Source organism: Talaromyces proteolyticus (genome assembly GCF_021365285.1).
Source record: "Talaromyces proteolyticus strain PMI_201 chromosome Unknown BGW36scaffold_12, whole genome shotgun sequence".
In the NCBI taxonomy this organism is placed as follows: domain Eukaryota; kingdom Fungi; phylum Ascomycota; class Eurotiomycetes; order Eurotiales; family Trichocomaceae; genus Talaromyces; species Talaromyces proteolyticus.
In genome coordinates, this window is record NW_025764288.1 from 1,186,667 (window position 1) to 1,213,117 (window position 26,451).

The window sequence follows — 26,451 nt, forward strand, 5'->3', positions numbered from 1 at the left end:
AACAAACTTTATAAAATAAGGACTAAATAAAAAGAAGTTTACATTAATTTATCTATATTTAGCAGAATATCCTGCAGAAATATAACTCTTGCCAGAGTTTTCCTGCCAAACCCTAACAGTGATGTTCTCTCCCATCGATTCTCCTGGAATAAGATCAACCTATTTCAGTTACTGTATTTTCTGCATCACTTAGATAGAGGTGGTTATTCCCACCCTCTGTTGTTACTTCGTCGTCAATGTAGTGCTGGGATTCACCAAACACCATTTTCTTTCATTAGTGATCTCTTGCATCACACAGAATGTAATTTTTGTGATGAAGGGATGAGTGGGAATTGCCCACTGGGACCAATTCTTCGCTTTGTCGAGTTACGCACGTATCCATTGAATTAGAGCACTGGGTAAAGGCCAGTAGTACCCTACATTTAAACAAACTATTTTTCCTGCTTGATTAATAAAATTCAACTTATCAACGTATGTAATACGTATGCATGTCATAAACTATGTGCTGTTTTCTTATTTCTGCAGCCAGAACTGATTGACACCTGAATTTCTTTTGCGCCATATTGCCTATTTTCGTTTTTATACCAGAAAACAATCAGAGAAATTAGATGAAAAACAATTATCTACCTAGCATGAACTATAGCAACGAGACGATCCTAATGGATCGGCTGTCATTGTCTCAATGCTTTGATGTATCAATTTTAGTCATCATTTGTTTGGAGAAACGCTCACAAAACGTTTTCCAGAATCACAGACCACTGTTAAAACTTCCACTGCATCATCCATGTCTCCATCAACGAAGTATCAATCGCCTTTAATGTCCTCAGCGTGTGGCTGGCCGCTTGCGTCTTTGTTGTTTCAGTCCACGGACCACGCTCTCCTTCGCCCATGGCAATCCCCCTGAAGAAATCTAGAATCTTCAACGCAGGTTTATCTTTGAGGTCTTCCTCGGTGGGGCTCGTGAAGGATTCCAAAGTATCGATCCAAGTCTGGATATCGACCAGCTCAGCGTCGAAATACTTGGTGACGGCAGGAATCAAAGTCTTCCAGTCGGCTGCCGTCGGATTCACTATATGGAAAGCTGCGCAGGGCTGAGATTCTTGGGTTTGGCGACGTGCCCGGACGATTTCGGTGACGACTTTTGCGGTTATGTCCTGAAGAATTCAAAGTGTAAAAACGTTAGCTTGATATTCACTGATACAACGCCGATGGAAAGAAGAATATGCACCACTGGAACCCATTGGACTGAAACTGATCCCAATGATGAGGGAATCTGCTTGATCGTCTTAGATGTTGCGACCAGCGAAGGTAGCCATTCCTGCTTATTCCACATTCCCTTCTCTGTGGTCGGGCCCCCGATCTGGCCTACGCGATGGATGCTGGTTGGAACTCCGCATTTGGCTGAGGCACCTGCGCAGATCCGCTCTGATACATGCTTCGACTCACCATAGCCCTGGTGAAGGGCAACGCTGGGATCGTCGAAAATGGTCTCCGGGATAGAAGGGCCTCGTTCAATTGAGTAGCCTTCGATTGTGGAGATCGATGAGATAAAGTGAAGATGTGTAGTATGGTCGCTAGCAATGCAGAAATCGACCAGTCTGCGAACGCCCGCAATATGAGGTGATTCGAATGCCTCAGCACGATGGTTGAAGTTGACCTTCCATGCGTTATGGATGATAGTGTCGACCTTATGCAGAAGCTCCTCATACTTGGTCTCATCTAGGCCGAGTCTTTCTTCGCCAAACTGAGCTTGTAAGAACTCTACCCGTGCTGGGAATTGATCGAAGGTCACTAGCCCCTTCTCTTGAAGACTTTGCAGCTGTCTCGGCGCTGCATCAGCCGATCTATTAAGACAGTAGATCTTGTGGACACTACTGTCTCGTAGCAGCTCGTTTAGAAGATAACTACCTAGGGAGCCGGTGGAGCCGGTCAGAATGACACAATGGCTCTCTCCCAAGTCGTACGAGTATTTGTCGACCAAATTGGCTATTCGCGCTGATCGGTCGCTGGTACTTTCGATGACGGCGGGAACAGGAGGTGAATCTCGTCCTTCAAGAAGAGTGTAAATGTAGTCAGATAACTTCGCGATGGTCGAATGAGAATACAGCAGCTGGCTACTGAAGGCAGAAGAGGGAAGTTCTGGCAACGCTGTTCTAAGAGCGCTATGTAAGATACGGCCCAGTCGAAGTGTTTGAAGAGAGTCGAGTCCTAATGCAAAAATATCTTCATCCGAGTGAATTGAAGACATGGGGAGAATATCAAGGAGCGCCTTTTCGATATATGCCGCGATCTCTTGCGGTGTAGCATCCAGGGAGACCTGTGCAGCATCGTCCTGGACGCTGCGTGCATACAAGGCTTCGATCTCATCTGAATAGTCGTTTATGACTCGGCGTCGCTGAATGGTACCCTTGGGGGTTATCTTGAACGGTTTGGATGGCGATGCCACGCCAATTCGGTCTTTCATCAGGCGTGCATGACGAGCGGCCCCTTCGTTGGCCTTCTGCACTGTCGGCCAGATATCAGCGATCAAGACAGCATCCTCGTCTGTCCATACCGACCGGTCCGGCTCGATGAGGACGGCAGACTGGAAACGTCCTTGTCCAAGCACAATTGCACGAGCAACATGTGGATGACTACAAATGACCGCCTCCATGGTGGTCGGATTGAACTTTTCCCCATTGCTCAGCACAATGATATCGTCCAATCGACCATGGTACAACCAAGATCCTTCTACTTTGGGATGAGGAAGAAAAAGGTCTCCGGTGTGATATTCGGCGTTATTAGGATAAGTGTGGAAGACTGAGTGGACGTTACGGTCTTCTCCTCGAGGAACGACCAGCTCATACAGCCCATCACTCGTATCGCGCATCTCTAACTTATGGGAGGGATTCCACTCCAGATAGCGCCAGTCACTGGGGTCCTGATTTTTGAGACCGGCGAATAGTCCACACTCGCTCGACCCTAGGACAGACTGCAGATGAGTGACTGTAGCAATTCGGTTTCCAGCCTCTGCCGCCAACGGGGCGCCTCCATAGGCTACCATGCAGAAACGCCCTAAGCATTTCAGACCGATGTCAGACGAACTAAACTCCTCTAGAATGGAAGGAGGCAATATGGCGGTTTTAGCGTTCGTGTCATCGATGATTTGGGAAAGCAACTCCGAGGTCAACGGCTTATCGGGACCGAGAACTAACGGCGTAGAAAAGAAAATAGGAGTGATCATGCTGAGAAGTCCCATGAAGTGGAAGAAGGGGCTCATCACGAACAGGTGTTTTTCTTTCTCTGCGACGAATACCAGGCTGCTCACTCGTCCTGGTGGAGTGGGTAGGCGTCCAGTCTCAACAAGTGCAGAGAAGTAGCCATTCGTCAAGGGGACTGGTTTTGGCAAGCCTGTACAGGTCAGCAGCGCGATCGGAGATAGGTGTGTACCAAAAAAACGCACCTGTTGTTCCCGAGCTATGGATGTAAATGACTACTCTGTCTTCTTGGTCTGAAGTCGCCGTTGCATCGGAGTTCAAAGCAAAAGAAGATGTAGTGCTACGATCAAAAACCTCCCAGAGACTCGGCACTTCGTACACGTCGAGAGAGGGGTCTGCAGTCTTCAGCGCCTCGATTTCTCGACTGCGCTCAGGACTATAGACAAACCTCGTACATGCTGTTGCTTTCAACACGTGAAGAGATGCCTCCTCGGAGTTTCGTGATGAAAGAAGCAGTACCTGTATGAATATGAGCAAAAAGCACAGGAAGGGATCATATTACTTCGGCAAGGGCTTACGGCATGCCCTAATCTCATGCACGCGAGGATAAATGCAACATAGCGAACATCATTTGTTCCCATATATGCCAGCGTCGCTGGCTCCTCTCCAACTGCGACATTATCCTTGATCCAGGTTGACAAATGTTCAACAGCTCCGGCGAGATCGGCAAAGCTGATTTCTCGCCATCCCTCACTGATGTCTGCAGATAACGGATGCACGCAGTAAAGTCGTCCAGGGTCGTCCGAAAGGATAGCGTCAAAGCGACGCAGGATGGAGGTGCTGTCGAGACCGATGGATCCCATTGTAACTATTCCCGCAATTTTGTCGTTCACAGCGGATGGTTCGCGATGTAGAAATTCAAGACAACATAATGAGCAAAGTGATGGAACATGTCTCTTATATCAATATTTTACTTCTCCGATCAACTTCGATGGTCCCATGACCTGACTTCAACCTGTGTATCCAGTTCGTCCCCGTGGATTCTACTGTTACACAGCGTGACGTGTCGAATCGCATAAATCCAGGATGTTAAGTGCAGGTTTAGCGTGCATCAAATTGTGCCGAAAATTGAGATAGCTGTATGTTTAACGCCAGTTTTGACCACGAATGGATTTCATGTTGTCGCACTGTGGGCCCGCGCATGTCGATCAGCCAGTCCGACAAGAGTTATTTGTTGCCAATTCAACCTGCAGGGAGCTATGGGCTTGAGGCTAGCTGTCGATGCGCCTAGTAAAGCTCCTGCCACCCAATCGGAGTGGGTGAGGGACGCCTCCTTCGGTGGTCTCCGAAGAGACTTGGATTTGAATTTACTATCCATCATTGTAACTTAACATCAGCGCCTCGGCAAAATTTACAAATATTCGCATTCGTAGGAGACTGCCATCATGTCGATTACGAATCGAGTGCGAATGCGAATAACAAAAAATCTTACGGATTTGCATCCGTGCCTAGCCCTGATTCTCACACTAGCCGATGATTTCTTGCGTTGGAAACTGAAGTATGCTCTGGATAAATTTATCTAAGATCGGTTTTATTCAGTTCCAATAAGCCTTTGGCAGCTACTGGGGTTGGTTAATATCTCCACTCCTTCAGAGTAATGACGCATCCCTTTGCATAGACAGGGTCAGCTCAGTCACTACGGCAGCGCTGTACAACCAGTGGAATGCTGAGGTCTCGGCCTGAACTAGTCTAAATGATTGCTATTGATATTATCAATATGGTTAGACGGCGATGAAAGGAAGAGACGGGAAACGTAGTTTGAAGTAGAGATAAATGCCGAACCTTTCCATATATTCTCACCCTCCAACTTGATACCAACCGTGATCTGTTGCTCAAGTATCGAGTATCCTTTACTTGGCACAAGGAAGTCTCGAACGATGGAATCACAGATTGTTCCCTTATCCAAAGGTCTTGATAGTACTTCCTGACAGTCTCGGAAGCTTGGCACCGGACATCATCTACACCCTCAAATTCTTCACTGACATTCACCGTGTCATTCGAAGAGACCATAGCAAGAGGAAGCTGAAAACTGAATTTCGTGAACGAGGGAAGTGTAGACGTTGAGAAGTGGTTCTAGCTTCCGAGTTGCTCTCTTTTTGAAAGTCGAGATGTCGCCTAAAAAGAGAGGTCTAAATCGTGCTTAGCACCAAGCATCGACAGCTAGTCTGGTGATGGGAGGACTCGTAGAAAGATAATCTGCGGACGGCCTTGAGAATCAAGGGAAACCTCAAATCTTTCAACATCTTCGTAAGGATCGCAATCGACTCGGTGATTCCCATCGTCTATTTTATTATATTTTCTTTTTATTGGTATATATGAAACTAGATATAAAAGTTAAAATTTGATCTGAGCTTATTATGATAGTAGACTTGCCGTTGCATGTGGCTTTGATGTGTGCGTTGGTGTCGTTCTCGTTGTCGGGGATGCTGCATTCCCTGATCCTGGCTCAGAGCATGGTGACCCATGGCCCAAAATACTTTTGGCCTCCATAAAATAATATTGAAATTTGTGGCGGATTAGCAGACAATTGAACAGAGCGGACCTATATTTGATACCAACGCTTACACACTTACATCGATCTATCACAATGGTCAACTCCAAATGTTCACTAGTCATCCTTCGAGATCGGCCACCTCAGAGCAGACGGAATATTATATGACTCAAATCAATACTTAGGGAGAGATCGTAATGTTGAGACATTTCGGGAAGGTGCAAACTGGTATCAGAATGGCGGAGACTGGGCAAAGAGCAGCGAGATGATGCAATTAGGAAAGCAAACCAACAAACAACCCGTGACCTGATTGAATCGGCCGATGTCAATGCGAGCTTTAGCACCATTTGTGAGATATCAGACAATTGATTAGTGTTATCTATCACTAAGTAATCATACCTCTCATTCAATAGCACAAATGCAACTTGTCAATTCGTCTTCCTAATTGCTTTCTTTGTTTGGCTGGTATACTTGTACACCGTATTTCAATTTCTTGTTAGATTGGCAAGGGTATGCAAAGGCAGAACAGGCCATCCAATAATTTCCATTTCCAAATTCGCCTGCTTTTGGCGGCTACTTGTGCCCCTTCGGACTGAGCCTACTGTACGGGAATGGTGTCGCAGTTCGCGACGTGAGTAAAAATCAACGAGATGCATTCTCGGTCCGCAAAGGAAGAAACAGGACGGGCCTACGCGGTGCAACACTGTTTGAGTTCAAGCTCTGCATGTGCTGGAGTTGCCCTGGTATGGATTGCTGTGGCTAAAGTCCTGCGACATTCTTTTAGTTCCGCTGTTGCGGGTGAGAACCTGGTGAGAAGGGCTGACCGACCCTTCGTCCGTCACCAGCATAAAATTATATAACTAGACTGTAGGCTCTGTTCTGGACCTGCGAGCAATTTCTACGGGGTGAAAGATTGTCAATGTTCCGTACATGATGTATGACAAGCCGTACAGAGTCCGCGAAAGCTGGGTGAGCTGGACAGCCAGCATCTTTACCTATGAGATGCTAGAAACAGTTAATACAAATCAACCAAGTTGATTCCACTTTGCCTTTCCTGCTGACATCATCACCGACTCCAGTGAAAATACCTGGACCTTATCATAAGCTCCTTCGGCATACAAGTTATGCCATCTACAACGTAGGGCATCTGGTCTCTCCCAAGAATTCTGCGAGTCGAACAACTACAGCCGCAGGAGATATCATCTGTATACATACTATGAAACGAAAGACTCACCAACGCACAGGGCCATCCGTATAACACTTCCCCGCATATATGAACTACATATCACCCTTGCGAAGCTCCAGGGATTCGTCGAATCTCCCGGCTAAAAATTGGGGCGGGTGAGGGCCCCATCTCGCTTGATAGACCGCGTGTTCAAATAGCCCAGGCGCCAAAGTCAGAAAATGAACGCCAGGGTAAATGGATAGAATTCTCCCTGGTGCTGTAGAAGATGGAGATTGATGGAAAATCAACAAATGATGTATAATAAACCCCACCTTTTTGGAAGAGTATGCACGAAGATTTCTATGTATGTCTATCAGGGAACTATTCTATAGCTGCTTTCAATACCTCAACTGAGGTGAGATCTTCCCATTTTGGCAACTTCTCAGGAATTCTCTCATAGTCGAGTTCCGGATAGTGCTCTTTGATGGCTCTTATGACATTAAGGAACTCGACTTCATATGCCTTGCCGAGATAGTGTACTCCTAGTTTGCGTTCAGCCATGACCACAGGAAAGAAAACGTGTACCTCAAAGACTCACCGTCGTTCAGATAGAGGTTCAGCGGGGTTTCTGCCGGGCCATCTGGTAGACCATGGATTAGATCACCTTCTTTCCAGCCGAGATCTGCCATGATGAGATCCCACAGCGGAACAGCGGCGACATTGCACTCCTCTGCCACCTCCATGGCAGCATCACAGTATTGGCGGGCCCGAAGAGTGCACCGATCACAATCAAAGCGGTCTCCCTGCGTGTCGATGAACTGATAGTGATTAAAGGGACCCGGCCCGACAACCACGATTTTGGCCCCTGTCCTCTCTCCTACAGAGATGATGTACCTCAGATTGTCCTTGAATCTGGCAACCGGCACATGGTTCCGGGATTCAGGAATAATCGAGTCATTCGTGCCGAAGAAGACCACCTGGAGAGCCATGTTAGCTCAGGGTCATGGCGATGACATCTGCTTTCTTCACCATCAGTTTAATCTTGGATTTCTCAGATGTTTCTTGCTGGACTAGGGCATCGACTATGGCAGCAGCATGATCGGAGTTGTAGCCACCAAAGCCGCGTAGAATCACATCAAGCTTCCGGCAGTATGCTGCGAGATTCATGAATCGGACCTTCGTTCTCAAGATGGGACGGAATATATTTACCGTGCTGTATTGCTGACCCAAAGCAGAATCCACATTGTTGCTGGTAAGCAAGCTGGGTGATAGAGTCCCCAAAGAGAACAATTTTGTCAAATGAAAGAGCCATATTGAGATGGTCAGATTCAATCCAATTTACCTGTCTGACGAAGTGAGAATAAATACCCGAGGGTGAAGAGATCGTGAGGATACTGCGAGTCATATCCTTCCTAACCCCTTTGGAAACGGACCGTGCCCGGAATTGCAATCCCAAACTGGCTGTTGGTGGCTATAGTTACTATGCGCAAGATTAAGCTAGGCTAAACTTTGTCCTGAACAGACGCTTAACTTGCTACACCTACCTCCATACTACACGGACTTGGAGTGGCTGGACTAAACCGGTCATTTTGGGCGGTTATCGACGAAACCCGCTCGCAGAACTCCACTTGCAAACACGCCTGTGGAACCCTAGAACGCTGCCGATGCATTGGGTTTCCCTTCGTCCGGTAGGAAGTCAACTCTATATAGCCACTAGCGAAAGTTTCAGCCCAAAACCTAGAACACGACGCGTAGGGGTTTTTACCCTCATTGTTCAACCATCTTCCAATGTCCCCACAAACACCTTTACAGACAATATCTATTAATTCTAAGATTAGAAAAGGACTATCTCTATTTATTCAGAATTAAATATTCACTCTTTCATAAATTAGTTTAGAAAACTTTAAGATATCATATTAACTAGAAATTCTTTACAAAACTATCCAGTTGTCACGGTGCCAGCCCGCCGGCTCACCCCGCCGGCCTGCCTCTCCTGATATAACCGAATTAAACTATAGTTTCATTTTAGTTCAACTCCGATAAAAGCCATCCAACTGCGAGAATCCCGTCGTAGCTCTCTGCCTGCCGGCTTAGCCTGCCGGTGTCTGACCTGATAGTGGTCAATCCTCCATCTTACCCGCCACCCGCACCCTCCCCATGGGGCACTGGCTATCGTTCCCCAGGGGTTTTCCCTGCCCCACCTATCGTTGGGAACCTGGTACTAGCTATTCTGGTCTCGGGATGCATTCGCCGGGCTTCATTGGGAATAGTTTCACAAAATACTGTGGTTGACTCTAAAGCTTCGAGTCGCGAGAAATACTGGGTTCTTGCTTAGGCATCTATATAAAGGTCCTGTTCCCCAGTTGTTGGCCCGTATCTCGCACGCGAGACAATATTCAAGAGCAGCCAAGGGCAAAACTTTGCATTTCTCCCTCCCACACCCCGGCTCCAGATATGATCATGGCGGAACCGAAAGAGAGCACCGGCAGCACCACAATCAACTGCATAACAGAGACGAAGAGCGAAAACCAGCAGCACTCTCATGGCAAGGTCGACAAGGTGTTCTCAGTGGCATTGACCAATGCTGTCGCGAAAGATAATCCGTCGATGACCTCCAAATCGATGATCAGGCTGTTTTTGATTATGGTTCTGGTGACAATGGGTAAGTGATGGACCGATATATGGAAGAGAAACAGAAACAGAAACGGAATTTGGTTCTGACTCGAAGTTGTACAATAGCAAACTGCATGAACGGCTATGATGGCTCAGTGATGAGCTCCCTCAACGCGATGGACCCGTTTCACGAATACTTTGGCATTTCCATGGAGGGCTCGAGTATCGGCCTAGTCACGGCTTTGTACAGCGTTGGCAACATCATTGGGTGCTTTTTGGCCAGTCCAACATCTGACCTGATGGGACGCCGGTTTGGCATGTCCGTCGGATGCGCCTTCATCGTAGTTGGCACCATCGTGCAGGCGACGACAGCGACAATAGGCGGCTTCATGGGCGGACGGCTCCTGGTTGGTATGGGCGTCACCGTCGTCACCACATCAGCCCCGGTTTATCTGATCGAGATGGCTTACCCAACCTGGAGAGGCATCGGGAGCGGTCTGTTTAATGTCTGTGGCTGGTATATTGGTGCCCTGACAGCGTCATGGACCACATATGGCACTGGCCACCTGACAACCAATTGGTCTTGGCGCATTCCAGTCATCATTCAAGGTATTCCGGCTGTACTGGCCATGTTCCTGGTCTGGCTCATCCCCGAGAGTCCTAGATGGTTGATGATGGTCGGTCGTAGCGATGAGGCCCATCATGTGCTGGTCAAATACCATGGCAATGGATGTGAGGACTCGGCCGTCGTGCAACTCGAGTGTGCTGAGATCAACGCCTCTGTGGCACACGCCCGGAGCCTGGCCAGTGGCCAAGCCTGGTACGACTATCGTATCCTCGTAAACTCTCGCGAGGTGTTGTATCGGATGTTCCTGGTGCTCCTGGTCTCGGTCTTCTCACAGTTTATCGGTGGCTCCATCAGCTACTACATGCCGGTTGTCTACGAGAACTTGGGCATTACTAGCTCCGAGAAGCAGCTGCTGCTCAACGCGCTGAGTACTGTTGTTTCATTTCTCTTTGGTCTTATTGGCTCCTCCACTGTTGAGGGCTTCGGCCGTCGCAATCTCTTCTTGTGGGGAACCTTCCTGACAGGTTTGGTCTATCTTGTGATGAACGTCCTGGCCTCTCAGGCCAATGGACACATTAGCGACAGCATGGGGTACGCCTTCATTGTCATGAGCTTCCTCTACGGCGCCGTCTGGTCGTTCTGCTGGACCCCTCTGCAGGCCCTCTATCCAACCGAAGTCCTCCGTAATGACATCCGTGTCAAGGGGATGGCTGCCCAGGGCGTGCTCTCTGGCTTGGCCGGCTTCATCAACATGTACGCCACCCCGGTCGCTCTCAACAACATTGGCTGGAAGACCTATACCATCTTCTTGGTTCTCCATTTCTTGGAGTGGGCCATCATGTACTTTACAATCGTCGAGACCAAGGGTCGCTCGCTTGAGGAGCTAGATGAGATCTTCACTGACCCACATCCAGTCAAGAAGTCTCTAGAGAGGAAGGAAGTCCTCGTGGAGAGGGGAGTCGGTGTCTTGGCTAAGTCTGAGGATTGTTGAAAGGGTAAGGGCTAATGGCTTTTGTGCATCATATGCACTCCTTTCAAGACAGTCACTTCCTGTTCATAAACACGTCTCACAAAACCTTTTTGAAGCCAGCCGTATCTCGCAATCGCCGCATAAAAATATCTTAAAATATGTAGATTTATCTTTATTAATTTGACTCTATATTTAGAAATACTGATTAAGAGCACTGATCATCCTTTATCTATTTAATTTGTAATCAAATATATCTCTGCCTCATCCAAGAGTTTTAGAGGCATTCTATTCTTCGCTAAGGAGGGTCGCTATGCTGTAAATAGTCTAGACCGGAACTGTAAGAAGCTCCCCTATATTGTCTCCACGGTATGCGATTTCTATATTTTCAAAAAATAATGAATATTGCATTTGTATTGATGGTCCACTATCTTAAAAGACTTTGATCAAACTCATCGCCCCAGCTGTAGAAGGAATCAATCATTCTAACGTTCTTGGAGTTCACAATTCCTCTGACTTCTAGAATATTCTAGTGCAATATCTGATGCTCTCTTTGCTGGACAAACTAAGCGGATAAATTGGAATACCCTGTGTTCACACCTCACCTCTATCACAAGATAATAACTAATTAGCCACCATCTTTTCGCCCTTCTGTTATTGAATTTAGGGAGGGTTTAAATCAAGGTCCGTCACGATCAGTCTTTGACATATTATTAGGTCGAAATGATAGGCTCAAATAGTTTGTCAGATAGGCTATCTATGTCATCACTTAAACATGATGGGGTTAAGGCTACCCCCTCCAAAAGCCCCCCCAAAAGCTTCTCTAGTGCCTTCCCCGAACTCATAGCCAGATAAATAAACTATGCACAGCTATAGTAGTTGATTAATTATGGTATTAATTGTTTCAAAGGTCGCTTATCCTTTTCTAGTTTAACTCGTCCTTAGTTTTATGCATGGTGGTTTCGTAACACATGACGCTTACGTGATTTTGTGGCAGCGCGGGGCTTTGCACTTGGAGCCCAAGTGATGTCGATTCAACTGTCAAAACTATTCAGCAAAGCAAACTGGCGATTTTCTCTATTTTATTCATTTGAGTTCTTTGCTTGCCGTAAAAGCACCGCTTTCGGAAAGAAAGGAAATCAGGGGCAAGTTTACTCCGGAGACACTCTGCTCGCCGTACGATGGCCGTTCAGCAAATAACCTCAAGGTCCGGCGAGGTATACACTGTTCCAGTAAGTGCGTTGCGCTACACCAATACAATAAGTATAACTCATGCTGGTGACGATTTATGTAGGACGACACTCTAGATATCCACGTCCTTTGGCCACCCGAAAGCCAAGCAGGAACTACTATCAAGGCAGAGTGAGCTGAGCTATCCGGTCTTGAGTAGGATGTCGTTAAAAAGTTGTCATTAGCATTGTTGCAGTCCATGGGTTGGGAGGCGACTCCTTCGGAACATGGATTGAAAAGAGCTCAAAGGAGCTCTGGCTCCGAACCTTCTTGCCGAAAGACATTGCAAACGTTAGAATAATGACATTTGGCTACAATTCAAACTTCGTTCGTGATACAGCAACGGGTAATACATATAATTTCGCTGAGAATTTATTGGCTGCGCTTAGGCGTAAGCGTCCTGGAGAAGCGGTATTTATACACACATTTCTATATTAAACTTATCGACACCTTGGGTTAATGTATCACAGCGACGCCGGCCACTCATTTTTATAGGACACAGCTTAGGGGGGATTGTCATCAAACAGGTAAGGTGCCACGTTGGGATTGTGAGTAAGGACGAACTGATCGGTATGGCTAGGCACTTATTACCGCCAAAATAAGATCACAACAGTACAAGGATATCCTAGAGAGCACTTGGCATCTCATATTTTTGGGAACTCCACATCAAGGCTCACTTTTCGCCCCTGGGGCGGATTTTTTGAATAAACTAACATCAGTATTCTCTAGCGAGAGAACTCGTGTTACTAAGGAATTGAAACTCTGGTCGCCGGAATTACTTTCGATAACCCAAGATTTCGCATTTATTGCAGATCACTTTTCTAAGACAAGTTTCTGGGAGCGGGAGAAGACCAAAGGGCTCACTGTGCGTATTGCCTCAAACTACTGCCATGGGTAACTGTTAACTCCCACCAGATCGTGCATGAAGGCTCTGCGAGACTTGGGCATAGAAACGAGGAAGTTGTCGGACTCTACGCAGATCACTTGACCATATGTAAATTCGCAAGCCAGAGCAGCTCGTCGTACAGAACAGTGAGAGATACTTTGATCCTGGAGGTAATGCGTTTGGACGAAAGGGAGGCAACTGAGGAACATGAGCATAATATTCAGGAACTAGCACAGTTGGAGATCCCAAGAACCCCTCTTGAAAGTGTGTAATCATATAGTGACTTATCTCAATAGGAATCTTCGTTTACTTTTCTCCGTATGCGTTAACAAAATGAGTAATTTGCAACAGGAGCTGCATGAGATGGAACTCTGGATACTCCTTATTCGTTTTAAGGCCTGGGGTCAGGCTTGTAGTCTCGATAACCCACAGTCTAGACTACAAGAGCTTGACAATCCCGCTCTGCATGTGCTTGTGGAGAATGCGCTAATGCGGTTTGTACATCTATTAAGTGAGACAGACAGGTTGGAAGGACTGGGAAGCCGGAATTTACCCGACATGACATCATCTACCAATACGACCGCATTTCAAAGGCTCCGAAACATCTTGAATGATCCAACGGAGAGAGGAGGTCTTCAGCCCGTTCATCCCAGGAGGAATACTGACGACAGAGGGAGATCAGAAGAGACGGTTGAAGCCCTGAGCAATTATGTTGACGAAATAGAATCCTTAACCAATATCCCTGCAGTTTCAGATCAGCGACAGCGGATCATTGAAAAGGAAGTTGAGTCAATTTCAGATCTGTCTATACTTGAGCAGTTGGAATCTGCTAGATCCGGCACAAGCGCCGTTGTGTCGGAGGTGGCAAGCATAAGACTTAGAAAGCTTCGGGATCAAGCTGACACCGATTCGGATAAAGCCGAAACCGATTCAACTATATCGCTTGACCCTTCGTTCCAAACGGCACAAGCTTATCTACAAATTGATAAACAAATGTTTGAAGAAGCCGAATCTGATTTCCAGGACATGATGATAGCCGAAGGTGTCGGAAATCTGGATGCTCTATCGCCAGATGACCGCGCGCAACAGGCAAATTGGAAAGCGGGAAAACCAGCCTTTCAAATTCCACGATGGAGAGCTAGCAGTAAAACGGCGCAGTATGGATCCAAACTAGAGTTGATCCGAAATGCAAATGAAGTTGTCCGACAGGAGCAAATTTCAATACGACCCAAGAAGTTCACAGCTGCAGCTAACCGAATATTAAGAAATCTTCAGCAAATAATATCCGATGACGTGAAAGGGATCAGAGTGCTGCTACCTGTCGCTGATGACTTAGAGCATCTTCATGCTTGTATCGAAGGACCCCCAGACACGCCATATGAAGGTGGGATTTTCTGGATTGATATGCAACTTAAAGAATACCCATTTAAGCCCCCGAAGCTGCGTTTTATGACCAGAGTTTATCATCCGAATATTGATTGTCGTGGGGTAGTATGCGCAGACTTCCTCGAACAATCTAGCTAGAGTCCCGCATTAAGACTTCAGCATGTTTTGCTTTCCATGGTCTCCCTTTTAGCGTCTCCAACTCTCGCGGATGTTGAAGAGCCGTTAGTTCCTGAGATTGCCGAAACATACCGCGAAAATTATGAGCTATACTGTGAGAATGCACGCAAGTATACGCAGATGTATGCTCAGATTCTGACAACACCTGAGCAAGGAAATTATTAGCGATTGCGCTTCTACGTACTAAGAATATCCGATGACCTAGTTGATATTCCTGGAGTGTGGACTAAAGCAAAGCATTTGCTTGTGGTTTGCGATTGAAATGTGCGTTGGGACCACAGGACACTTGCTACTTTTGATCTAACTCAATCAAGTTCTAGTCAATGTCAGATGATAACAGTGCAAGAATATTCACGGGAAGACTAGGTCACGGTCACATGGAAGTAATGCAGTTAAATCGACTGAAATGAAAGCAAATATGTATATATTTGGAGAGATGATAAATGACTATAATGCCTCCTAGGTGATCAGGGGTCTCTTACAAGTATAATGTATGCATGACCACGTCAACATGAGAAACCGATAGAGTCTGTAGGCCTACGCTATGCAGGGAACTAATCAACCCCTAGATAGAGAGGTCTCGTCAAATATTGAAAGATGTTATAAATTTACCCAGAAATTAGTAATGTTAGCTAGAAGTCGTGGACGTATGTGGATGGTCTCTCTCTATCTAGCACCGCAAGCCTCTTATTTTTCGTCGACGAACACTGGCATAGACTAAAGAATAAGGTTGGCCATGGCGAAGTTATGAAAGGGTCAGATCAGATATAGCACTTGAGAATTTTGCTTTATAATATTATTGATTTAACGACCTTGAATTCTCCGGATTTCTTTTGTGGAACATGCACGCGCTGCACAAATCCAGTGGTATGTCACCAAAGACGAGAAAACTAAATCATTCATTCTAAATACATCAGCTAATTAATAACTTTCGAGCCTCAATCAAGGTGGCGCGGATTGACTTCAAAACTTCAATACATATAAAGTGATCGCAACCGGATAGCAACATTTGAACTTCCAATGGCTCTCCGCTGAGTACAAAACACAGGGGCTACCAGAAGTCATGTATCTCCTATGTCGAGCGCAGCTGCTAGGAGTATGTGAATATCTTCTTCTGTGAGAAAAGTGATGTATATGTCTGCGTAGTGACGAATCTCTTCTATCTACCTTAATGAATAAAAGAGAAAGAGTTTTGACTAATAAATATAAACACTTTACAGGGTTACTTGAATTTTAGTAAAGGATGGAGAATTATAGATAGATTTAGTATTAGATAGTACCAGAAGGCAGGCTTAATACTTTAAAAGAAGTAAAGATATGGTTATCTATATTAAGCTTTAGTTATATACAAGATGATAGATCTATGTAGCATCAAGGTCCAGGCAGGTTGAACAAATCTAACAATAGAAACTTCAGGGGTTAGCCTAGGTTTGTCAATAAACGCAGTTAAATATTATATGTCATATTGCCTAGTGTAGAGAAGATGTGATTATCCCTAAATCTCATTGTCATGGAGATTGTTCTCGAGGGAACGAGGAGCAGGGAGATGATGGAGCTTGGCGTAAGATGATACTTAACTTAAAGATTGTCTTTCTTAGCCCAATCATCACAATAAAGTGACTTCCCAGATTATTTATCCTATTTCAGGAGACAAAGCTGGTTTTGATCTATATGTGGATACTATGTTTTTCAAAAAATTGACTTAGCAACTGGACAGCATGCTATTAATAAGAGTAAATATGCTTATTAAAACAGCTAAGATTAATATCAGGAAGAGAATAGATTGTATTATTTTAGAATAATAAACTCATTAATTGCAGGCTTATAGACTCAATGATATGTTGATGGGACTTCATAGGGCACAATTGATCTTACTGCAATTCCTAAGGTACCCCTTACTCCATGTGTAGGGTATAATCCAGGTTTCAGGTAATCGTGTGAGCGCGTATCTTGCGTTTCTAGTGTCGGGGCGGGATTATCAGAATACGTTCCCGTATACATCTATTCAAGCATCCTCCAATGGGCTTGCATACTTCCGTGGGCATACCGAAGCTCCTTCGTCACACCTTCTTTAAAGTCACTTTTGAGAGCATTCTCAAAGTATCCATTTTGGGCCGCCAGCACAAGGCTGTGGGCTGGAAACTCTGATGTGCCGAGATGAAGTTCGACATCCGAGAGGCCTGCACTGTTAAGCCCTAATCCAGCTTAGTTGGCAGTGCCTTAATAAACCTGAGGCGATATACTTTGCAATAGTCGCTTGCAGGGTTGCCACGCGCGAATCATTTGTGGTCTTTATGGTTTGTTTGCCAGGATTGCAAAGGACGGCCAACCCTGAGCGTCATTGAACTATCCTTGCTACAGATTATGCCTTAATCGTTCTGTAAGACGGTGCATCGGTGCATTTTTCAAGCATCGTCCAAACCGCTGTAGTTAAATCGAGATCCGCTGTTCTTCGTTTATCTTCTTTTGTGTCGTCTTCCTCCTTACCATACCGTTTTGTTGGAAGTAGAATTAGATATAAACGGCGCGCGACCTTTAAATACCCGAATTTCCGGCTGCACATCTTTTCATCCCGACAGCGCTTTCTAAACTGGGGGATAATACGGGTTTGATTGGTCTCAGCACCTGAATTCTCAATTGCGGCGCATATTCAATTACCGTCGATGGAGTACAAGAATGCGGTGGGACCTTTACCCTTGATGCCACCCGAGATGCATCCAAAGAGGACGCTGTCTGCAGCAATGCCCAGGGACTCGCTCAGTGCAGGCCAACTAGAGACGTAGGGGTCGCGCCACCCTGTGACTGTGATCCCTGGGGGCGGACCTGGAAGCAAAGGATTGTTGTGGTGCTTTTGCCAAGTCTTGCCACTATCCTTGGAGGTCGCAGTGCTAAGAGATTCGCTGCCATATACATATGGTAGTGTATAGTGGATCGGGGAGTCGCTGGCGGACGTGTAGAAGTATGTTAGCATTCCGTCATCCTTCCCCGTAACACCTGGCTGGACAAGACAACCAGAGAAAACACCGCATCGATCATACTGCGTGCCTAGCTCGAGGTATGGAGTCAACGAGACGTCCCATTTGACGAGGTCGCTTGATGTTGCAGAGCCCCAAGATATGTTACCCCAATCATTGCCGTTTGCGTTCCACTTGAAGGCAATGTGATAAAGTCGCGAGGCCGGATTGTAGCCCAGACCGCAAGGGTCATTCATCCAGCCCCGAACTGCCATCAGGTGATACCGAGGCCGCCATCTCTGAAAGTCCTCCGAGCAAACAGTGCCTCGGGTCCCGATAGGTAAAAGACTAACACCTAATAGTGCCGATAATGAGTCTGTGACTGCTAGAGATGAATCAGCAGGCGGCGTTGGTGGCTTGTTGTGGGGTGGCAATATTTTGGCCATGATCGGTAGGTCTAGCACCGGCCAAACGGAAACATGACCAGCTCAGTTCTGTAAAAGAGACTTCCGTTGTCATCTTCTAGGAAGTTTGGGGATCCTGATGACTTTGAGAACAAATGGCTTGATCGGTCGAGTACCTTTGCGGGGCGAGATACCCCGCCATAAGTGAGGCGTGTGATCCTACTAGCTCAAATGTCGGGAAATCTCCCTCTTTGGCATAAAACCTAATATGTGGTGTGACACAACTATCATCATGCACTTGGAAGTTTACTGTGAACCCTGTTTAACGAGAGTCGAGACCACTCTCGGCTAAAGAGACGCTGTAGCAGTCGAGCCTCGCAAGAACCGATTCAAGTTTTGAACTTGGCCGCCGTTTGGCTACTAATTTAAGATACATGAACCAGGTGATATAGACCTCGCGCTAGTCGTTCACCTTTCGGCTTGCGCAAGGAGAGCCTTCCATCTTCTTGCCTTCTCATTGCCGAGAGCCGCTTCTAAGTCTCGAACTTCTCCGGACTTATCTCCATCTGCAAAAACGTATACCGGTCCGCCCACTGTCTTATCAAAAGGCGTCCAAGGCACTTGCCCGTTACAGAACGATATCCAAGCCTCTTGCACATGAGTGGCGGTCGCATTCCAGTTGGGTTGATCTTCGAGCGGTACCAGGTCAGGTGCCGCATTGAACACAAATAGATCGTGAACACCATGGTGAGCTTTGCGATAGTTCTGCTTTGCCCCTGGGTAGGGGTTCACAGCTTGGAAGTCGAAGAAGTAGCTTCTCGCAGCTGAATGCAGGACCGTATAGTAAGGTGGGACCCGGAATCCCAGATCTCCAGCAAGATCCATGAAGCTGTCATGAGAAGACGACCTGTCGCTTGAGGGTGGGTCGATGTTGTAGGCTTGGAGTACGTCCGAAGTCAAGAAGTTCTTCATATTTTCCATCATGCCATTCGAAGCCACTAATCGTTGTATGAACTCCAGTTCGTCGTTCAAGGAGTCCGAGAAGGTACCTTCGATGACTTCTTTCTGTGGTGATGTTAGACTTCCAGGCTGTTTGAACAAGGTCGAAGGGAGACAAACCTCGTAGTCACAGGATCCTATCATGATATCAGTACCTTCCTTCTTCTTATTGGAGTGTCGTTGCGCCGCAGCATTACCAATAAAATCAACATCAATCAAAGGGTGATATACGGATCCAAGTGTATCTGAGCAATTCGAAGCATCGACAATCTGTTCAACAGGAATGTCGATGAGTCGTGCTATAAGATCGGCCTGATCTTTCTTCAGACCTAGTCTCGACGTGTATTCATCGAACAGGGCTTGGTGTCGGTCCGAGCTCAAGGGTCCAATCCCCAAAGCAGTTCCACTGCCCAGAATTGCCCTTTGAAATCCACATTCCCAACCGGAGAGGAGATGATAATGAACTGAAGCCGCACCAGCACTGGTCCCATACAACGTGATCTGCTTGGGATTACCTCCGAGTCCATCACCAAACCGGACGACCCATTCAACAGCTCGTAGTTGATCATGCAGGCCATAGTTGCCCACAGGTTCACCATGAGCCTTGTTGATTGCTGCGAGTTCCGATGAAGTCAGGAATCCGAGAGGGCCAGTACGGTAGTTTATGCCGACCACCATGACCGGTTTGCCGATTTCCACGCTTTTCTGGACGAAGTCAATGGGGTCGTAGACATAACGACCTCCGGCGATGACTGTATGACTTCCACCTGCGAAGGCACCACCGTGCACCCAGATCATCACTGGCACTCTAGCAGAGCTAACAAGTGCTGCTGTCGGTGTGGTGATGGTGAGATTGAGGCATTTCAATTCGTCAAAGCCCGGGGGCTTTGGTACTTTCTCCTCAGGTGGCGTAGACCAGTATTGAGGGTATGGTGTATATGGCTGTGGGCATTCTGGCCTACACATCATGTTCAGTTATATCTTTAGGTCCAATAGCATAGGCTTTCTCACCCATATTCGGTTGCGACATAGGGCTGTGAAGGCAACTGCGTCACCAATTGAGACTGGCGGAACCGGCCGGGAATCGAGCCAAAGGGGATGCCTCTGAACTGCACGGTGACATTATTCCGTTGAAGTCCAACCAAGCTCCCCAGAAGGGGATGAGAATGTTGATAGTCCTGAGATGAAGCCATACCCGAGGTTGAAATGCTACGAAGGACGTTATTCTTAGCTTACAAGAGCAGATGAAGCCTTTGAGCAGGTGTAGTTGGAGTTGGATCTTAGGACTGTGCGCTAACAATTGAACGCGGGGCGCTGATTCATGCCTTCAGACCCCGACTCACCGCAGAGCGCCAGGAGACTCCCAGCAATTATGTTGTTGGACCCAGGTGCCCAAACTGGTGACTGTCGGAATCTTCCTGCCGCGTGGCTCGGGAATATTCCCTTTTGGTTGAGATCTGGGGATAATCTAGGGAGCAGGAGGTTCCTCGGCTTTTTTCCCAAACCGGTAAAGTTGGGGTCGCACTAACGAATCGACCTTTCTTCACCCGCGATTATTTAGGTGAACTACAGTCCCCACACTTCCCCAGGTATACACCATGAACTTTGGCATTGGACAAACAATCACTCTTGTGCTTCTATGCTACCATGGCCTCAACCGACGTCAAGATGAGTGAGCCCAGAGTTGCCCAGCCAATCGAATTTCACGACAACAAGAGCGCTCTTTACCACCTGCGTCACAATGGTCGTCTAATCGTCACAGGTTAGTGCTGCCTGTTTGCGTTCTCCATGATATCTAGCTTACAGTATCCATAGCTCTGCTGCTGTCGACAGCTTACTTCACCTTTGGCTATGATGGCTCTGTCGTCGGTGGCGTTATCGCCATGCCCTCCTTCATCAAGCAATTCGGTCATGCTTCAACCAGTGGTGGTAACATTCTCCCAGCCACCGATGTTTCAATGATCACTTCTGTTCCCGTTGCAGGGAGCTTCATTGGCTTCCTAATCGCAACTTGGATGGGAGATATATTCGGACGCAAGAAAACAATGTGGCTTGGTTGCTTGGTCAGTCTAATCGGAGCTGCGATTCAGACAGCTTCGAGCAACGTTGCTACCATTACCGTTGGTCGCGCCTTTGCCAGTACGGATGCTTATCAACACTTAACTTGAAAGGTAATTATTGACTGGTGTTTTCCTTAGACATCGCTATCATGATCTTTCTGAGCATGACGTCTTGCTTCTCAAACGAAATAGCGCCTGCACCTGTTCGAGGAGCAATCGTTGGCCTGTCGATTGTCCTGATTGACACGGCATCTGTGGTCACTTCGGGTGTCAGCTGGGGCACACATGAGAACCCGACAAGCTTTGCTTACCGACTTCCGCTCGGGCTTCAGGTTCTATGGCCACTTCTGATAGCAGCTGGTCTGACCTTTGTTTCGGACTCGCCAACATATTTCCTAATTAAAGGAGACGATAATCGTGCTTACGCTAGTCTCCGCAAAGTCCGTCAAGGCTACACCGACGATGAAATCGAGCTGGAGATGCAGAGCTTGAAGTACCAGGAATCACTGCGCGCAGAGGAGACCGAAGTCTCATGGTTCGAGCTATTCAAGGGAACCAACCTTCGTCGAACTATGCTTGCTCTCTCCATTGGCAACTTTCAGCAATTGTCCGGAATTGCCTTTGCCACCAACTATGCAACCATCTTCTTAACCCAAATTGGTTCATCCAATCCCTATCTGTTGGTTCTGGGACTTAACATCCTCAGTCTCGGTGGTGCTGTGTGCGGTCTCTTTGTCGTCGATTGGATGGGGCGACGTACCCTTGCCTTATCCTCATTCGTCGTTTTGTTCATCATCGACATGGTTGTAGGAGGTGTGGCATTCGCTGATCAGACCAGTCCAATCGTTGCAAAAATCACCGCTGCTTTTTGTTTGATGTTTGGATTTTTCTTTGCAGCAGGGTTTGGTCCATTGACGTACATCATCTCGTCGGAGATGCCAACGGCCCGTCTTCGAAACAAGACTGGTGCTTTAACGTTCATGAGCGTTTCCCTTTTCAACATGGTTGTCACGTTCGTGCTTCCATATATTGCCAATGCTGACGAGTAAGTTGTATTGCACTCCTATGTCAAAAGGAAAGACTGACTTCGATTCTAGAGCCAATCTTGCAGCCAAAACTTATCTGATCTTCGGTGGATGGATGCTTGGCTGCATAATAATCACCTACTTCTGTTTACCCGAGACCAAAGGGCGGTCACCTGCCGAGCTGGACGAAATGTTCAACGCTCGCGTTTCAACTAGAAACTTCAGAGGTACGACTTTGCGTTCTTTGCACTGTTTCAAGTGCTGTACACTAACAAAACTGTTTCGTGTAGGTTATGTCTGCGCCGTTGCTCCAGAGCACGTCGAAGAAGCTATGGGCAAATGCCTCTCGTTGAAGGCCGGCGAAGGGGTGCAGATTGAGAAGTTGGCCTAAAGAATGGCAGGCTTCTGATATGTCGAGTTTGTCCTCACTGGCATCCCTGGGACGCCAATCATACTCTCTTCGTCGTAATTAGTTGCAATTTATAGTAGGAAATCTTTGTACGCTTTCTCTGGAAATAAAAGTTGACAGGATTATCAAATGGAATGAACCTGAAGAAGTGTCCGTAGTTTATTGTTGTGACGGCCTCAGGCTGTCCGCCAGGTCACGGGATCAAGGCGTTTGTTCGCACACAAAAGTGTGAGATCTGTAAAATAGCTTCAATTCTTCTCCTATGCTTAGTATTCCAATAGATTGGCGTCTCACAATTGTAGCCTGCTGAAACGAATATAGACGGCATTGCCGGAGTTGTGTTAAGGAAGACTCCACCCACAAAGTCTCCAAACTGGGAGAGTGGGCGATTGGCAACCTGCAATTTTAACATAATGCGATGCGAGATGTCTAATAAGTCAAAGCGCGCCCTGATGTACCACCCCCCCATATGGACTGCCTGCATCCCTCCATTCATCGCTTACCAACTTGCTGAGTGTCACCGCCGGCGCGTAGGATTCTGTTTACGAATGGGTCGGCGGCAGCGCTAGTTCCGCCTGTGTCAAGACCCAGTCGGCGAGGCGAGTCTCCTAGTCAGGCGAGAGCCTCTAGTATTGGATCTGAGCATCGTGAGAGTTCTGACAGCCTTATAATGTTGTCTAACAATGTGGTCTTAAGGACTCCCCGCCGCACGGATGCTTTACGGATCGATATGCCAGCGGCGACATTGCTGAGCGCACTGCAAATATCGGTTTCCGTGTAGTCTCGCATGCCGAATACAATGCAGATGATATCAGCTCGAAAAAGGCTCAGAAATGAGGTAATTGAGCCCGTTCCTGTTGATATAAGTGGTGTGATTGTGGAGAAAAAGGGGCGGTCCACATGGGGAGTGGTCCATAAGGGCGTGCTTTGACTTACTCGGCTGCCACTACTATGTACTTAGCTGTGGGGTGCTGTAGCTTGGCAAAACATCTGATCTACCGGTGTTGGAGAAGGCGCTATCTCCACGCTCACACAGGTATAATCAGCCGTTTCCCCGCATCCCGGAACCCTGCCCCGATCCTCCAACTTTACTGACCATTACAGCTTCAGAGATACCCACCTCAATCGCGAAATGCCGCAATCGCACAAGAACCTTTCATTCTTGCAGTACCACGCCGAGACGAAAGCCTGTGATCAGTGCAATCTTCGCAAGTTAAGAGTTAGTCCTGCTTCGTTTCCTTCTGCTTTCAACATGAGAAATCATGCCGAATTTCTGCTGATCCTTTGAGCCAATAGTGTGACAGACAACACCCTTGTCGTCGATGCACGGAGAAGGACTTCACGTGCACATTTGATAAGAAACACAAGAGGAGGGGGCCGTTGGGCAGGTAGGTGATCTCTACCTTCACTCACGGCCCACTGAAACTAACGAGACATGTCATACACAGTCGGGTTGCGGAAATAAGGAGGGATCAAGGGACCAGTTTACAGGGCGGCTCGCCTCAGTCGCTACATGGAGAAGATGATAGACAATTTCCGTTGCCATCGACCACTCGTTTTGAAGATCATCAGGAATACGTCGACAGCTTAGAAGGCTCAGTCCAGACACCAAACTCTGGTGATCATCCATCTCCCCCAGCGGTGCTCGCTGGAGGAGAGTCGTGGAGCGGTGTCGAAGCAACAGATCCCAATGCCGAACTCTACAATAGCACCCCAATTAGTCCTAGTATTTTCTTGCCAGGTCAGGGCGATTGGAGCTATCCTGAAGCGGGACCAGAACAGAAGACACAGGATGTAAACATGGATGTGTTCCAGGCGATGCCGAACCTTGGCTTCCTTCTGACCTCAGACCGCCTCCTCCAGTCGTCATCCCTGAACTCTTTCGACTTTCCACCCTTCAGCATGCAGACCAATATCAACGACCCCGCAATCACCAATTGCTGCTGGCCCGCAAATGTCAATGAGTCGTTCTTGCTTCCGTTGATAGACACCTACTCAACGAGGCTTTACGCCACAGCTCCGATATTCAAACGATCCTATCTCCATCAGCGAATGATAGCTCAGGACCACCGGAGTTGTCCGCAATTCGGCGCTATGCTACTTGCCTTGGGTGCCTTCATGCTCATTCAGCCCATTCTAATCGACGAACGCAGCTCTATAGCATATCGAGAGTCTCAAGCCCTCCATTTGATGGGCGAGGCAGCTAAGCTGCGGTGTATCCCTAACTTCGGGCAGGATCCATCACTGGAAGCCGTCCTTACAAGTTACTTCTTATTCGGCTGTCACTTTGGTCTAGGGCAGGATAACGCAGCCTGGTTTCGACTCAAGGAAGCCGTTACGTTGGGCGATATGATGGGACTGCAGGATCCAATAGCTTACTCTGGACTGAGCGAAGAAGAAAAGCGCCAGAGGTTACGGACCTACTGGATTCTATCAGTCACTGAACGGTAAACAGCCTAATGTCCCACGCACATGTCTCTTCACGCATAGCTAACACCTCTCACAGAGCCTATGCCCTTCAGCGCCATCGAAAGATTCATCTTCGTCGACACCCAAGCCCAGTCAAAGACCCAATCCCACAGAATAACGACGAGGCGGATGCCAAAACCGTCTCTGGCCTGAAGCGCATGGTCGAATTATTCGACCTCATAGACGAACGACTCGTTGACTGTTGGAATGGGCACTGCGCCGCCGACAAAGAAGGCCGGTGTACCATGTTCACGCGTGAAGACGCTGTCAAGTTCTACAAGATCCAGTATATCACTCTCCAATCCCAAAATCTTTACACTCCCGCGAATCATTCTGCTAAACCTGGCAATCCCACCGCCATCCTGCCTGAAAGCGACACATATTTCGCCGACAGATTGCCCGAGACTCAGGAAGTTGATATCTTGATCAGTCGCCAGTGGCTGCACCATCGAATGTGGCAGCTTTGCCTGAAGCACGAGTATCTCACTCAAAATGACGAAATGCCCGAATTTCGATTAGACTACATTGCCACGATTGCCCAGAAACTTCTACGAGTCTGTAGGACATCGAGCCTAAGTAGTATGGAGGTCCATGGAGTTGGGCTTGTCAGTCTTTTGAGTTCCTTCTCCTCTCATTGACACACACTAAGATCCGATAATAGGTTGAGAAAGTTCATAATGTGGCAATGTCTCTCGTTCGATTCGCAACTGGCCAGATCAACGAAACAGGATCCGATACGAACCAGGGCCTCCAGAGACAGAACGCCGGTCCAAAGAATGCAGCTGTATTATCATCTTCAGTTTCGCCGTCGCACACTAGAGAATTGTTGAACGGATTTCTCGCCTTCTTTGCACTTTTCAGAGGTGGCAGACATCCATACTTGCAGCCCTATATAAAAGTTATGAGTACTATCACGCCTGTACTTGATGCAGAAGACCTGGAGGAAGAGTATTTAAAGTATTAATTCTGAATAATGCAATCGAGTGTCCTTAGCAGGTTTTGGTATCCCTTACTGGCGTCAAAAATACAGTCAGATAGGAGAAGTTCAACAAGAAATGGGGTAAATGACTGTCTGCCCCCTCATATAGCCATGCCGGACGATCCATATTTCTTGTAACAGCTCACGACTAAGCGCTTACGAGATAAAGATACTGAGTTATTGAAAATACTAGACAACTTATCATAGATGCTACGGGTTGTATCGTAAGAAGAGATCCAAGTTGTCTAGCAGCTGGTTTGCTATTAGAAGTTAGGGTGCCAATCCAACATTACCTGAGGTTTATCTCATTCTCAGACAGTTGACTGCTATCAGGGGCCGTACCCCATCCTTAACTAGACTTTTTATCAAACCTTTCATCATCTTTATACTTTAGTATATAATTTATTATATA

General features: G+C 47.1%; 8 protein-coding genes across 8 annotated transcripts; 4 read left to right on the top strand and 4 right to left on the bottom strand.

Moving 5' to 3' along the window:
• Nucleotides 1-459: 459 nt before the first annotated feature.
• BGW36DRAFT_388500 (uncharacterized protein) lies at nt 460-4,223 on the bottom strand. Its single transcript, XM_046217235.1, has 4 exons — nt 3,776-4,223; nt 3,443-3,716; nt 1,229-3,390; nt 460-1,154 (listed from the first exon to the last, which is right to left on the bottom strand). Exons 1-4 carry the CDS (start codon nt 4,058-4,060, stop codon nt 762-764), a joined length of 3,114 nt encoding a protein of 1,037 aa, XP_046067627.1. The 5' UTR covers nt 4,061-4,223; the 3' UTR covers nt 460-761.
• Nucleotides 4,224-7,242: 3,019 nt separating this feature from the next.
• On the bottom strand, nt 7,243-8,244 carry BGW36DRAFT_327988 (SGNH hydrolase-type esterase domain-containing protein). Its single transcript, XM_046212764.1, has 4 exons — nt 8,123-8,244; nt 7,943-8,067; nt 7,512-7,890; nt 7,243-7,455 (listed from the first exon to the last, which is right to left on the bottom strand). Exons 1-4 carry the CDS (start codon nt 8,223-8,225, stop codon nt 7,295-7,297), a joined length of 768 nt encoding a protein of 255 aa, XP_046067628.1. The 5' UTR covers nt 8,226-8,244; the 3' UTR covers nt 7,243-7,294.
• A 1,129-nt stretch (nt 8,245-9,373) lies between these two features.
• On the top strand, nt 9,374-11,085 carry BGW36DRAFT_305051 (putative sugar transporter; the record flags this gene model as incomplete). The annotated part of the gene is made up of 2 exons (XM_046212032.1): nt 9,374-9,575; nt 9,653-11,085. 2 exons carry the CDS (start codon nt 9,374-9,376, stop codon nt 11,083-11,085), a joined length of 1,635 nt encoding a protein of 544 aa, XP_046067629.1.
• Nucleotides 11,086-12,063: 978 nt separating this feature from the next.
• On the top strand, nt 12,064-14,917 carry BGW36DRAFT_388505 (uncharacterized protein). The gene is made up of 8 exons (XM_046217236.1): nt 12,064-12,293; nt 12,356-12,423; nt 12,477-12,702; nt 12,762-12,818; nt 12,872-13,156; nt 13,207-13,412; nt 13,474-14,834; nt 14,895-14,917. The coding sequence occupies exons 1-7, from the start codon at nt 12,243-12,245 to the stop codon at nt 14,699-14,701; spliced, it is 2,121 nt and encodes a 706-aa protein (XP_046067630.1). The 5' UTR covers nt 12,064-12,242; the 3' UTR covers nt 14,702-14,834; nt 14,895-14,917.
• Nucleotides 14,918-17,065: 2,148 nt separating this feature from the next.
• On the bottom strand, nt 17,066-18,330 carry BGW36DRAFT_54181 (glycosyl hydrolase). The gene has a single exon (XM_046222408.1). The coding sequence runs from the start codon at nt 18,138-18,140 to the stop codon at nt 17,391-17,393; it is 750 nt and encodes a 249-aa protein (XP_046067631.1). The 5' UTR covers nt 18,141-18,330; the 3' UTR covers nt 17,066-17,390.
• A 236-nt stretch (nt 18,331-18,566) lies between these two features.
• Nucleotides 18,567-20,290, bottom strand: BGW36DRAFT_432091 (Alpha/Beta hydrolase protein; the record flags this gene model as incomplete). Its single annotated transcript, XM_046221079.1, has 3 exons — nt 18,567-19,163; nt 19,218-20,055; nt 20,109-20,290. 3 exons carry the CDS (start codon nt 20,288-20,290, stop codon nt 18,567-18,569), a joined length of 1,617 nt encoding a protein of 538 aa, XP_046067632.1.
• Nucleotides 20,291-20,744: 454 nt separating this feature from the next.
• Nucleotides 20,745-22,573, top strand: BGW36DRAFT_363871 (general substrate transporter; the record flags this gene model as incomplete). Its single annotated transcript, XM_046214499.1, has 5 exons — nt 20,745-20,859; nt 20,913-21,236; nt 21,296-22,202; nt 22,255-22,409; nt 22,473-22,573. 5 exons carry the CDS (start codon nt 20,745-20,747, stop codon nt 22,571-22,573), a joined length of 1,602 nt encoding a protein of 533 aa, XP_046067633.1.
• A 1,150-nt stretch (nt 22,574-23,723) lies between these two features.
• BGW36DRAFT_363872 (uncharacterized protein) lies at nt 23,724-26,024 on the top strand (the record flags this gene model as incomplete). The annotated part of the gene is made up of 5 exons (XM_046214500.1): nt 23,724-23,810; nt 23,888-23,979; nt 24,040-25,038; nt 25,098-25,665; nt 25,722-26,024. The coding sequence occupies 5 exons, from the start codon at nt 23,724-23,726 to the stop codon at nt 26,022-26,024; spliced, it is 2,049 nt and encodes a 682-aa protein (XP_046067634.1).
• Nucleotides 26,025-26,451: the final 427 nt, after the last annotated feature.

What these genes read in the sequence shown, in the direction of transcription:
- BGW36DRAFT_54181 (XM_046222408.1), bottom strand. Translation starts at nt 18,140, where the DNA reads ATGGCCAAAATATTGCCACCCCACAACAAGCCACCAACGCCGCCTGCT.
- BGW36DRAFT_327988 (XM_046212764.1), bottom strand. Translation starts at nt 8,225, where the DNA reads ATGGCTCTTTCATTTGACAAAATTGTTCTCTTTGGGGACTCTATCACC. An exon ending in TGGGTCAGCAATACAGCACG is followed by an intron (nt 8,068 to 8,122) that starts GTAAATATATTC and finishes TGAATCTCGCAG; the next exon opens with CATACTGCCGGAAGCTTGAT. An exon ending in GAACCTCTATCTGAACGACG is followed by an intron (nt 7,456 to 7,511) that starts GTGAGTCTTTGA and finishes AACGCAAACTAG; the next exon opens with GAGTACACTATCTCGGCAAG.
- BGW36DRAFT_388500 (XM_046217235.1), bottom strand. Translation starts at nt 4,060, where the DNA reads ATGGGATCCATCGGTCTCGACAGCACCTCCATCCTGCGTCGCTTTGAC. An exon ending in GCATGAGATTAGGGCATGCC is followed by an intron (nt 3,717 to 3,775) that starts GTAAGCCCTTGC and finishes ATATTCATACAG; the next exon opens with GTACTGCTTCTTTCATCACG. An exon ending in CAGTCCAATGGGTTCCAGTG is followed by an intron (nt 1,155 to 1,228) that starts GTGCATATTCTT and finishes TGAATTCTTCAG; the next exon opens with GACATAACCGCAAAAGTCGT.
- BGW36DRAFT_388505 (XM_046217236.1), top strand. Translation starts at nt 12,243, where the DNA reads ATGGCCGTTCAGCAAATAACCTCAAGGTCCGGCGAGGTATACACTGTT. An exon ending in GTAAGCGTCCTGGAGAAGCG is followed by an intron (nt 12,703 to 12,761) that starts GTATTTATACAC and finishes AATGTATCACAG; the next exon opens with CGACGCCGGCCACTCATTTT. An exon ending in AGAAGACCAAAGGGCTCACT is followed by an intron (nt 13,157 to 13,206) that starts GTGCGTATTGCC and finishes AACTCCCACCAG; the next exon opens with ATCGTGCATGAAGGCTCTGC.